This window comes from Alligator sinensis, unplaced genomic scaffold (genome assembly GCF_000455745.1).
Source record: "Alligator sinensis unplaced genomic scaffold, ASM45574v1 scaffold173_5, whole genome shotgun sequence".
Taxonomy (NCBI): domain Eukaryota; kingdom Metazoa; phylum Chordata; order Crocodylia; family Alligatoridae; genus Alligator; species Alligator sinensis.
Genome location: NW_005842198.1, coordinates 795413 through 809051, shown reverse-complemented (window position 1 = coordinate 809051; position 13639 = coordinate 795413). Strand labels below are relative to the sequence as shown.

Here is a 13639-nt window from a genome sequence, read left to right as displayed (position 1 = left end):
AAGTATTTCCAGGGGGCAAGAGGGAAGTACTTCTGGTGGCAAAAATCGGGGGTTAGAGGGTCGGACTTCTGGTCTCAAGCTGGCAACCAGGGGGCGGAGCTACCCATATGACCCTCGACAGGTCACCAAAACTCGTTAAGTGGCCCTCCAGCCAAAATAATTGCCTACCCCTGCCTTACGGGTATTTGCATGGCTCCATCCCTTCCTACACCATGCCCCATGCCTCGCAGATTTTGAGTCACCAGTCAGGTAGAATACATGTCCCTTTGTCTCCAGGCCACTCCAGGACTTCCTTTTTTTGTTGGGACTTTAGTCTTCCCAGCTTCCACTCCTCTACTTTGGCTGGTCCCATAGGCCAGGCCCACTGCTCCACTCAGCCATGAACCTGCCCCAGCAGGGCCCAAGACAATCACATGCCCCTAGGACAGTAATGGGACCTCTGTATACTGCCCCTTAGTCCCAACCCAAACCACCAGTCTTAACATAAAAATGAAGGCCACTTATGTGCTTAACAAGTGTCCCTCTCACTTTTCTTTTCCCTTTCCCTCTCCCTTTCTCTCTTTCTCTGGGTAGCTCTTTCTTGTTCCCAGATCTGCCATGCTGCTGTCAGGAGTTCCACACTCTGTGACTCTCAGAGCTGGCTTCCTTGACTGGCTTGATCCCAAGGCTTATGTAGCTCTGTTCTGAGCCCTCTTTTGGTCACGTGAGGCCCCAGTCAGCTGACCTGACAACAGGACTGCCCTTTAACCCCTGCTCTGCTGGCTGTCCATGATATAAAGACTTTGCCCTTAAAGGGCTACACCGCTCTCCAGTAATAGCGCCAGCGTTCCCTGTTACAGTCCCTTAGTGCTCAGACTGTAGATGGCTTTGGTGGGGGGAAGAAGCTGTGCAAATCATGGATGTCAGCCAGATGTTGAATCTCCTTAGCCTTGTCTTCCCACCATTTGTTCTTCATATCACATGTCTGCCTTTGAACCTCTGCCTTGGCTTGTTGGAGATTCAATTTCTTTTGCTTGGAGATGGTGTCATTTTGCCAGCCACAAAAGGCCTTGCACTTGCGATTGATCAGCTCTTGGATGTCCCAGTCGTTCTCATCAAACTATTCTTGATATTTCCTGGTAGAGAATCAAAGTGTCTCTTCACGAGCACTGATGACGGTGGCCTTGAGAGCACCCCACATGCTGTTGGCATTTTCCCATTGTTGTTGATTGGAATACACCAGTTTTTCATTGAGGCAATGGTGGAAGAGTTTTCGCTTGCTTGGCTCCTTGGCTCCTTCAACATTGATCTTCTGTTGGCATTGCTTTTGCTACAGCCATGTTTTGGGAGCCAGTTTGGATGACATCACTGAGCAGCTGGGTCAGTGATCAGTCCAGTGATCATCAGCTCCCAGCATAGCTTAGGTGATGAGGACATCTTTGCAATCCTGGGCACGGATGCCAACATAGTCAGGTGCCAATGCTTACATCATGAGTGTTGCCGTGACATTCTGTGCCCGTTTCTGTGGTGGAGCAGGGTGTTGGTGAGTCCATGTTCCACGCATTTGGTCAAGAGGAGGATACCAATGGGTTGACCTTTCCTACTCCTTCCTTGCCAGTGATTCCATTCCAAAGGTTGTTGGCTACAAAGGACCAACTCACGGGATCATAATAAATTCTAATTTATTGTACGGGATGTGAAGTTACCAATAAAATCATAAATGTAAACTTTCAGTTATGAGGGGTACTGACCACCTTAACACTCACTCACTCACTCACTCACTCACTCACAGACACAACTGCTGCAATAGTAGTGTAGCACCGATGTTGGTTTATACCTGTCCGGGGCACTGGAGTCTGTTGTCGATGGTCAGCTTCCTCCAGGGCGATATCTTCTCCAGAAGGGGTTCGTCTGCTTGTCGTTCTGTCTCAGTAGGTCGAGTGCTGGATGAGAGGGCACCACTGAGGGTCATGTTCACTGCCTTTTATCCCTTTCTGGCAGACTTGTGTGATCCCCCCAGCATCATGGTTGCTCAATCCAGAGGTCGCTGTCCCACGTGGGTCTTGAGTAGTGCATGACAGCTGTCAGTCACAGTCACTGGGGTTCTACCTGATGGTGCAGTTTCGGAAATCCACCCTTCACTTACGGACTTAATGGCTGTATTGTCATGGGTTACAGTCAATAAGGTGCATGCTTAGTTCCAGGAATTAGTCTCCAGTGATCAGCTCAAACTGAATACCTTCTTCCTGCTAGTCTGTGATCAGAGCTGTTAACTGCTGCTCGTTAACTTGTAACCACAGCTGATTCTACCTCTTACTTAATCATTCACTCAGATTTGCTCCCATTCATTCAAGAAACCAGCCCCAATGCAGCAATGCAATTCCAGTGATTACAATTCCAATGCATTCTTACAATAATAGTTCTAGTAATACAAGGTATGACTTTAAAGAAAACTACATTTGTTAAAAGGTATAAAATATAAAATAAAGACTACCAGGGTAAAGATGAGACAGATGAAATATACCTTAATCAATAACTGCAAATGGGCGGTAGTGAGGATCAGACACTAGGGACAGTGAGTTAGGTTAGCTGTAGTAGACTGATTTAGCTTAAACTTTAGACAGATATGGGAAGTTTTTGTTGGGAAATAGGTTTTAATCAAAGGGGGAATGTGTTCACCAGGATATATTTACAGTCATGTTTTCACTGCACCTTGGCTTGTCTTGTCTCTTACGGGCTTTGCTTTTAAGTGGATATATTAGTTCTTTTGTTTTCTTTAGTGACACTTAGCTCAACTGATATGTAGATGTAGTTTGTAGGTTTCTCCTACAGAAAGTGTCCTACACATCGGCTCTCTGGCTTGCTCTGAGCCTTGCCACACCCATGCAGTGCTAGGTCTCTGCCAGTACTTAGAAGGAAAAAGAAATGCACAAAATGGGGTGTAGGCAAGAAGGGGCTTCTTGTTACAAGGTTAGAGTCCCTTCCAACTCTGTCACTGAGAAAAATAGGTCTGTTTCCCTCCGGAATGTCAAAAGAAGTTGGTCATGGTTGGCGTAGAATTCCTCCTTGGTTTCATTGGTGGTGTCAAGAGTCAGGGCATACACACTGATGATAGAGGCATATTGGCTCCCTGCCAGTTTAAGATGGAGAGTAATGAGGCACTCATTAATTCCAATAGGGAACTCATTGATTTGGTTTATGAGCTCACTCTTAATGGCAAAACTAACTTAGTGAAGTGGGTATTCTCCTTCCCGTTTACCCTTCCAAAAGAAGGTATAGCTGCCTCCATGGTCTTTGAGCTCTTGCCCATCTCCTGCTCACTGGGTCTTGCTCAGGGCAGCTACATCAATTTTTGTGTCGCCTGAGTTGTTGGGCCATGATTGCAGTATAGTGCTCTAGGCATTCACTATTAGCATTGTCCATGAGGATCCTGATTGTCCAGGTCCTGAAAATAATGGTGTCTTCACTGGTATTTTCGACCGCAGTAAAGATGATCCCACTGGACATGGTTATCTAGTCAGGAAGAAATACAAAATTTGACAGGCAATGGTTAGGGCACCTTTTCTAGTCCCCTACCCATATGGGGTGAGCAGAGAGGATCCTGAAGAGAGCTGCTCAGTCACAGTTATAATGATAGCTGCTGCACTCCTGTCTCATCAAAGTGCTAGATGACTTTCTTGTAACTTGCCTTTATGCGAGTACATGACTAGGAGCTTCCAGACCTCACAATCCTGCTCCCATCACCATTAGCTGGTCACTAAAAGTCTTGAGGAATGTGTTGGCCTGGAAGATGCCTGTGCATGACTTTTTTTATTGTGGAGAAGCTGCTGCACATGAGCTTCCAGATGGCTTTTGACAGAAAGGGACCTTGATCCAATGGCAAAGAGACCAAGACAACTGGGGATCTCATTCTGCTGCAGCCTTTATCTGCCTTCTCAGCTCTTGAGATTCTAACATCTTTTTCCGCCTGCTGTGCCACTGAGGACTTGTAGACCCATAGCTGGGGATTGGGCAGGTTTATTATACTGACAACCTGTACTCATCATGTCACAGCACCATCAAAAGATATATGTAGCTTTTCAGGAAGAAAACCATTGCCACCTGCTGTCTTTGCCACATCCTGATGGTGCTCCTGCTGCTTGGTCTGCAACTGCTAATTCGTCAGAGTTACCCCTGCTTATTTCACAGCTAACCTTCCTTGAAGGTCATTCCACTATCCACCACCTGTGGATGTGCTGTGTAGCAGCACAACTCTGCCCCACAGGTTCCTATCAGTATGTTTGTCCGGTGTGGGCCATGTGTTTTATGCTCAGTGTTGTCTGCATTTAATCAGCTTCATAGTTGATTTCCATTACTGAGCACATGCTGCTTTTGGCAGCGATTTAATGATGGACAATATGTTTAATGAGCTTTTCTTGTATGCAAATGTAAGAGGGAGAACTTTTTTCCCCATGCTAATTAGGGAAAACCCCCTCTGTTTATATTCAAGTAAATACAGTACATAAGAAGACTTATTTCTGGGATAAAGCTTTACTGTCAGAAGAAAATTAGAAAAAAATTTTGGTGAACGTGAAATAAATGTTCCGAGAGCCATTTGTTTATGGGTTATGGATAGACACTATTGTCACAGTATTGTCAGCCAGCAATAAATACTGCTGTTTGTAGTTCAGTCTCTAAGATTTTTCCAAGACATTCTTTGATTCACTAAATGTTCCTGGGGCACCTGATGCCAGGCACTAGGAAGACTGATGCTTACCTAGAGGCTTCATTGTTTTTTCTTATGTTCTTTACAAAAGACAGTTAAAAAAATGCTTAATCTATATCCATTTTAAAAATAAAATATAGGTACTGTACTGTAGAAAGGAATATGTGTTTGCCCTATGCTTAAATGTGACACAAACTTTTAGTTGTAGTTGTAATATTATAATGTCCCCTGAGTCATATGTTTGGGGCACGAGGATTTACAATAGTGTAATGATTCTATCATTACAGTGAATCTGTCATTACCTTTTTATCCTTTTTATATGATGTAATTATGATTCTTTTCTCATTTCACAGTTTATGTTACAAATGGAAAAGGATTTCATTTGAATTTTGTTATCCACAGATAAACCATGTCTGCTCCAGCTGATGAAACTGCAGGAGACCTACCTGTGAGAGATGTAGATTTAAATCTAGCTGGAATCGAAGGATTACAAGGTTTGCACCAGCTGTTGTATATTACAGCTACAAACTTTCATCAGTGGCTTCTTTAGGTTCCTTCTAAAAAAGGTTTCTGGAATTCTTGTATACAAAATCTAAGTTCATATAGCATTAATTATTTGTGTTAAATTCAAAAAATAAGAGAAAATATAGAGTTCTATTCTTTGTCGATATTGTTACCGATAGAGGAATTACAAGATTCTGAGCACCTGAAAATCCCACTGATTAATTTTCTACATACATTGAAAACATTTTTTTCACTAACTTCAGTAGGAGTAAGACAAGGCACACTGAACTAAACAGGAACTGGAAATACTTGGCTTTTTTTTTAGAATTGGACCAGCATACATGCAACAGTCTACTCATTTGCTATACAGGAGTGAATTTACTGGGTTTCATTAAATTAATAATTTTTGTCTAGTTATTTGAAAAGATCGTTGTTTCTTTATGAAAGGAAAAGAATACAGGAACTGGGACATCTCCCCCCACTGGGATTCAGGATGGACTCAGGGGAGACTCAGCCAGGGAGGACTGAGTTAGGGAACTTCTGGAGGGGCTGGACGTGTCCAAATCAGCAGGTCCAGACGCTCTCCACCCCAGCGTGCTGAGAGAATTGGCAGGGGTCATCGCAGGGCCCCTGGCACAGCTTTACGAGCACTCATGGTGCTCTGGCCAGGTGCCAGAAGACTGGAAGAAGGCCAGTGTGGTCCCCATTTTCAAAAAAGGGAGGACCCCGGCAACTATAGGCGCACTAGTCTTATTTCGGTCCCTGGGAAGCTCTTTGAGAAAATTATCCAGGAGCACTTCTATGCGGGACCAGCCGTGGGGATGATGCTCAAGGGCAATGAGGATGGGTTCATTAGGGGCAGGTCCTGTCAGACCAACCTGATAGCCTTCTATGATCAGGTCACAAAACATTGGACACAGGTGTTGCAGTAGATGTAGTCTTTCTGGACTTCAGGAAGGCCTTTAACACTCTCTCCCACCACATTCTCATTAAAAAGCTAGGTGACTGTGGCATTGATGCCTACATAGTCAGATGGGTCACAAATTGGCTAGCGGGCCGCACCCAGAGAGTGGTGGTAGATGGATCATATTTGATTTGGAGGGATGTGGGCAATGGAGTACCCCAGGGCTCTGTCCTCGGGCCCATACTGTTCAATTCCTTATTAGCGGCTTGGACAAGGGGAAGAAAAGCGCTCTGTTCAAATTTGCCGATGATGTTGCCCTGTGGGGTCAGGCCAACTCTCAGGATCTCAATATTGCGCTGTTAGACAGGAGGGTGTGACACAATTGCACATATACAAACACACAAATCAGTTTGATATACACACACACACACACACACTACCAGCTCAGGCACATACACATCCAAACCAGCCTAGGCACATGCATACCTATCATCAATTCAAGCACATACTCTATACACCCCAAAAGTTAGACACCGATCACTAATTTGTATATCATGCACACAATGACATATATATACATACACACACACACACACTCCACCTATACATACACACAGGTAAGTTCCTAACTTGGATGGTATGGTATGTGTGTGTGTGCTTGGGGTACCTGGGATACTTGGGGAAAGGTTCAGGTGAGAGAGAGAGAGAGAGAGAGTTAAAGTGTAGGGAGTGAAAGTTGCCAGAACCAGGATTAGAACCGGTGGACTACAGAGAAGCTGGCTGAGGAACTGAGGCTTGGGTTTACTGAAGGTAGACTGGGGCTGGAAACTGAGGCAGACAGTTGAGATTTGGCGGGGGGCAGATAAGTGGTGGCAAGGAGGAGACAGCCAGGAAAGAAACTGAGGCAGAAACCTGGTTGCTCAGGGGAAAAGGAAAAGGCAGCAGGGATAAGGCAGTGGCAAAAAAACGGGGTTTGGAGGCAGAGAGGAGCTCAGGACAGGTGTTGGAGGTGGCAGTGAGCCAGAAGCATGAGAGGGAGAAATAAGACAAAAGTTAGAGGGGCGAGGAGCAGGGATTGGAGCAGGGCCAAACCATAGTAAAGCAAAACCCAACTTAGGGGTCCAAATAACAGTTTTATTAGACAGACAACACAGTACCCAGCCCCATGAAGTTATTGGTTCACACGCACTCACAATGGCAGCAGGAGAAAGAGACCCTGGAAGGGTTGGAGTCCAGGTAGGGAAGAGAAGCAGAGTCCAAGTCCTTGATTGAAGAGAGGGTGGGGGGTGATAGCTACCTATCCAGGCTGGAAAGGGGTCCTTGTCCAGTAGGTGTTGTCCAGAGGGGGATCACCAGCAGGGCCTCTGGGTAGATAGGTGGTGTGGCATGGTGCTGGTCCAGATGGAGAGGACATCCCACTGGGTCTGTCTTCACTGCCCCTTTTTATAGGGGCAGACCTTGTGTGACCCTAGTGACAGGAGACATGCCCAGGCAAGGGTCAGCCCCTGGCGTACTGAGCACGTGTGCTCCATGCAGGGATATGCAGTTTTGGGTGTCTGTAATGGTGGGGTACAATGGTAGAGTTGCTGGTTCTGCAGGGTCTTTTGTCTTTCAAATGCTGGGTTCTTGTCTCCGTTCCTGGGTGAGGTCCGTGGTTCCTGGATGAATCAATGAGAAGTGATGTCCTGGTCGTTACAAGCCATTCAGTAGAGGCCTGCTACCATTGTATTTCAGTCATTCCCAATCACTCTCATTCATCCGGGAACCAATTTACATGGGAGGGGTACATGAATCATACAGTTGCAACACAGGGGATGCCTGGGCAAAGGACACAAGATGCAGGCTTGACATACAAAATGGAAACTTGACATGACTTATGCTAACTTACATATATAGGCCTAAAACAGTAATCACACAATATAAAAGCAGTACAAACATAATAATTATCACTTATAAAACAGTGGGTATCAATATAAAAAAAGCAGGGAACTTATTTGCAAAGAGGGGAGAGAAAAATAAAACTTACTACCTAAAATAAAATGTTAAAACTTATCCTACATCTTAGCTTACTTACACTTACCTATAGGGAATAGAGAGGGAGAGAAAAAGTCAGAAATGGTTGGGGAAGGGGAGGTAATGCATTTTAAAATACATTTTAAAAAAAGAAAAACGGGGTTTTGCTACAACGACACCAAGATTTGGGACGAGGTGGGCACGCTAGAAGGGAGAGACAGGGTACACCTGGACCTGGACAGGTTACAGGGGTGGGTGAATGTAGCTAGGTTGGGATTCAATAGTGACAAGTGCAGGGTGCTGCACTTGGGCGGAAAGAACCAGGAGCATACTTATAGGGTTGGGAATTCCTTCTCAAAAGCACAGTGGCAGAAAGAGATCTTGGAGTCATTATCAATTCTACGTGGGCTGCCAACGTGAGGACGCGGTCAATAAAGCTAACCGCACCTTGTCATGTATCCAGAGATGCATCGTGAGCAGGTCCAAGAAGGTGATCCTCCCCCTCTCTACGACACTGGTCAGGCCACAGTTGGAGTACTGCGTCTAGTTCTGGGCACCGCACTTCAGGAGGGATGTGGCCAGCATCAAGAGGGGCCAAAGAAGGGCCACTTGCATGATCAGGGGCACCAGGGCAGACCCTACAAAGAGAGGCTACGGGACTTGAACCTGATCAGCCTTCATAAGAGAAGGCTGAGAGGGGACCTGGTAGCTGTCTATAAACTTACCAGGGGGGACCAGAGGGTAATGGGTGAAACTCCGTTCCCGCGAGCACCTCCTGGAGTAACAAGGAATAATGGCCACAAGTTGATCGAGAGTAGGTTCAGGTTAGACATCAGGAGGCACTACTTCACAGTCAGGGCAGCCAGGGTCTGGAACCAGCTTCCAAGGGAAGTGGTGCTGGCTCCTACCTTGGAGGTCTTTAAAAGGAGGCTTGATAATTACCTAGCTGGTGTCATATGAGCTTAAACTTACCAGGGGTCATATGAGCCCAGTATTCATTTCTGCCCAGGGCAGGGGGTCAGACTTGATGATCTGATCAGGTCCCTTCCAACCCTACATCTATTAACCTATGAACATTAAACATGTTTATAAAAAACATAAAAATTAGCAGATATACTCCTTTAGATAAAGAATCCAAAACTACATCAAACTTGTTTTTAAATTATCTTAGATTTCAAGATAGCCATGTGTCTTCAAGTGTTTAGTATGGCTTGTTTTTCTTTGTTAGAATCATCAGCTGCACAGAACGTAAAGGCTCGGCAGGCTGTATCTCGGGTCAGTCATGAGGAGCTAGAAGATCGATTCCTGCGGTTACATGATGAAAACATTTTACTTAAACAACATGCACGAAAGCAAGAGGATAAAATTAAAAGGTTTGAAATGTTATTCTTTTAAGCCAAAATCACATTGGGAGATTATGTGTTTGAAGCCTTAATTATCATTGAGTTAAAGTTGTGTAAAAAGACCTTTTTAAAGTGGATGCCTTAGTTCTTCTAACATTTCCCACAGGACACTTATAGGCACATCTGTGCTCTATGTATCCAGCTTTCTCAACTTGCTCTACTCAGCTTTTTTCCACTTAGAAACAGAACATGGTGCCTGAAAGCAGCAAGCAGAGTTCTTGAGTGACACCTAGTTCCCAGCTACATAGAGATCTCCTGCTGGTATAGAAAAAGACTTTCAGGACTACTGGAATTCTGACACAGCAGAGGTGAAAAATCCAAAAGGGGTAAGAGGGAGGGAAAGGGAAATTAAGGAAGGGAGGGACTGAAAAGAAACAATCAACACATGCAGTGTTAGTGGGGAGAGCGAACAGAAGCCAGTACAACCTTCTCATAGTCCGACCAAAACTAAGTTTGGTAAAAGAAGAGATGTAGAAAAAAAATAAAGATTCCCCATGCTGTTGTGATGGCGGGTATTATAAGTTACTAGGTGAATATTGATCTCTAATCAGCATGCATGTGAAAATGTGATGGAAGATAAAATCATGGAGGAGTTAAAGGGAATACTAGCAGAAGGAGAGAAGAAATGGGGAAAAAAGTAGACCCAGGTAGCTTATAAGAAAAAAAGAAATGGGTAAATCTAGGATGCATCTATACATGTATGTATATATGCATGTGTTCCAGTCAAAAACAGGATTCAAACATAGTAAAGTTAAGGATTGAGATGACACCTCATTCAATTAATGACAGAAAGCCCTTAATAACTATACCACAAATGAGCTGTAAAACTAAATGACAGACACAGGCTCCTTCCAAATATTCAGTAAATGAGCTATCACAAAAATCCTAGTATATGTTAGCTGCAATAGTGTCTCTCACCAATGCAAGCAAGAAGTGGTTTCTGTCTTTGCAGCCTTCACTGGGTGTGGATCCATCACTGAGAATGATCAGTTAGGTGCAGGTTACAATGTTACAGTGATTTCTTTCTCTCTCCTTGAGTAGACATCTTGCCACCAACTGTGGTTTTGTTCTTATACTCTTTAGTTGTATAGCTTCAAAGCATTCCTCCTTGATAGTTGGTTGATTAAAGTGTAAACAGGTAGGGAGGGACCATCATATTACAATTGCTAACTGCTTGGATCCTGTTTTGGGTCATCCAGTTGTAAAACTTGTTTTTGATCAGTCCAGAGGTTACACTTCACTCATAGAGGATGGGTCTTGATTGACTGAATGGAATACCTTGAGGCATTGCTTACAGGACACTGTTTGGGATAGTTGTTTTAACAGTGGGGCAGAACCCAAAATATTCTAAACCGGTGATGGTCTATGGAGACATTTGCAAAACCCCAAATAGACATTGAATGCCTGTTCTGAGAAATATGCTTTGATCAACAGAGGATGTGTCAACAAGTGGGGATACAGACCCATAAGGAGATGCAGTTATTTATGAATGGTTTAGCATAATAAAACATTGGGTATAATTGCAATTAGCACAGGAGATGAAATCAATTGGGCTTCATTTTGCAAGGACCCAGTCACAATCTTGCATTCCTGTGCAAGATGCACTGTTATTTTAATTTAGTCATTTAAATTTCATTTGTAGTTCTTGCCAAGCTTTCAGAGTCATCAGTGTGCATACACACACACACACACACACACACACACACACACACACACACACACACTGTAACTTTATTCGGCATTATTGATTAATGCAGGCATGAGTACACAAGACATAGATTCATAGATTGTAGAGTCGGAAGGGACCACAATGGATCATCATGTCTGACCCCCTGCCCCTGGCAGGAAAGAGGACCAAGGTCAGATGACCCCAGCCAGGTGACTATCTAGCCTCCTCTTGAAGACCTCCAAGCTAGGTGATAGCATCACCTCTCTTGGATGCCCATTCCAGATCCTGGCCACCCTTACTGTGAAAAATTTCTTCCTAATATCTAACCTAAATCCACTCTCAACTAGTTTACACCTGTTATTCCTAGTCTCTCCCTGGGGCGCCTTAGTAAACAGTGCTTCCCCTATTCCCCGTTGACCTCCCCTAATAAATTTACAGGCGGCCACAAGATCTCCCCTCAGCCGTCTCTTGTGAAGGCTGAAGAGATTCAGCTCTCTCAACCTCCCCCCATAGGGTCTATCACAAATAATCATGCAAGTGGCCCTCCTCTGGACCCTCTCCAGATTCCCCGCATCCCTCTTGAAGTGCAGCGCCCAAAACTGGACACAGTACTCCAACTGCGGCCTGACCGATGCAGCATAGAGGGGGAGCATCACCTCCTTTGTTCTATTAGTCATGCACCTGCTAATGCATGACAAGGTGCGATTGGCCTTGTTGATGGCCTCGTTACACTGCCAGCTCATGTTCATCTTGGAGTCATTTATGACTCCAAGATCCCTCTCTGCCTCCAAATTGCTGAGAAGGACACTCCCCAACCTATAGGTGTGCTGGGGGTTCCTCCTTCCCAGGTGGAGTACCTTACATTTATCTTTATTAAATTGCATCCTATTTCTCTCTGCCCATTGATCCAACCTGTCCAGGTCAGCCTGAATCTGCTCCCTGCCCTCCGGTGTACTAACTTTGCCCCATAACTTGGTATCATCAGTGAACTTGTCCCTAAGCCAGTTGGCCACCCACCTGACCATGTAGGCATCCACTCCACAGTCTGCTAGCTTCCCAATGAGGATAGGGTGCGAAACTGTGTCGAAGGTCTTCCTAAAGTCCAAGAAGATGACATCAGCCTCAGCTCCCGTGTCCAGGCAGTCTGTGACCTTGTCATAGAAGGCTACAAGGTTTGTTAGGCAGGATCTACCTGTGACAAACCGTTGCTGGTTTCCCCTCAGTATCGTTTCCCCTGCTGGGCCTGCAAAAATGTGTTCTTTGATTATTTTCTCTAGCATTTTCCCAGGAATAGAGGTAAGACTGACTGGTCTAAAGTTACCCGGCTCATCCCTTCTCCCTTTCCTGAAAATGGGCACCACATTGGCCCTTCTCCAGTCCTCAGGGACCTGACCAGAGCACAAGAAGTGCTTGAACAGCTGTGCCAGCGGCTCAGCTATGACACTGGTCAATTCTTTCAGCATCCATGGATGGAGGTCATCCGGGCCTGCTGACATTTACTGCAGTTGTTTAATTAGCTCTGTAGTAAATGTCTTGGTGTCTACACATGCAGTGCTATTAAGACAGAGTAAACTAATTAATCAGCCTGTGCGAAATGGCAAGTATTTGCTTTGGATTCGAATTCAGCCGATTCAGAGGACAGTGATTCAGTTCGGAGATTCAAATCACCATTCCAATTCGATTTGGCAGAATCAGATCCAAAAGATTTGGCGCCACTTTGGATATTCAGCCATAGACTAAACAGGCAGCTAACACAGCTGCCTCCAACTAGTAAGTTGGCTGGGGTTGGGGGAGCGGGGAGGGAAGGAGGGAGGGATTGGGGCTGGGGCTGGGGCTGGGACAAGCTGCCCAGCCAAGCCAGGGGGCAGTGTTACTCAGGGAGGGGGGCGGGATGTGGGCTCAGCAGCACTGGGAGCGGGGACTCTGCCCCGCTGCCGTTTACCCACCTGGAGCAGAGAGTGGGGCAGAATGCAGGCACAGCTCCCTGCAGGTGAGGGGGCAAGCGACAGAGGGCATAGTCCTCGCTCCCAGTGCTGCCACACCCACATCCTGCACCGGCTGGGCAAGTGGTGGCAGGGCAAAGCCTCCGCTCCAAGTGCTGATGCTAGGGCTATGCCCTGTTGCCGCTTGCCCTCTTAGGCCCAGAGTGAGCTGCGCCTATATCGCCGCCCTCTCCCCCCTCCCTGCCCTGGCTAGGCAAGCGGCAGCAGGGCATAGTCCCCGTTCCCAGCACTGCTGCACCCTCATCATCACTTGGAGTGGGGACTCTGCCCTGCTGCTGCTTGCCAGCCCACACAGGAGAATTGTCACTGCCACCACTTGCCAGTTGGCATGGCCAGGCACAGGATGTCAGCACAGCAGTACTGGGGGTGGAGGCTATGCCCTGCTGCTGCTTGCACCCTTCTGCCCGGAGTGAGCCGTGCCTGCATCCCACCCCCCACACCGCCCCAGCTGGGCAAGCG

General features: G+C 45.9%; 1 protein-coding gene across 9 annotated transcripts in view; it reads left to right on the top strand.

The window, feature by feature from the left end:
• RPGRIP1L (RPGRIP1 like) overlaps positions 1–13639 on the top strand; it is a 171872-nt gene that overhangs the window by 10617 nt on the left and 147616 nt on the right. For 7 of the 9 annotated variants that reach the window (XM_025207532.1, XM_006026573.3, XM_025207531.1 and 4 more), the window contains exons 2-3: positions 5087–5178; positions 9334–9478. In XM_025207532.1, the coding sequence (XP_025063317.1) occupies positions 5094–5178; positions 9334–9478 (230 nt within the window). In that variant the 5' untranslated portion in view covers positions 5087–5093. Of the gene's footprint in view, positions 1–5086; positions 5251–9333; positions 9479–9667; positions 9817–13639 lie in introns of those variants that run through there. The other 2 variants (XM_025207533.1, XM_025207534.1) reach the window with 2 other exon arrangements.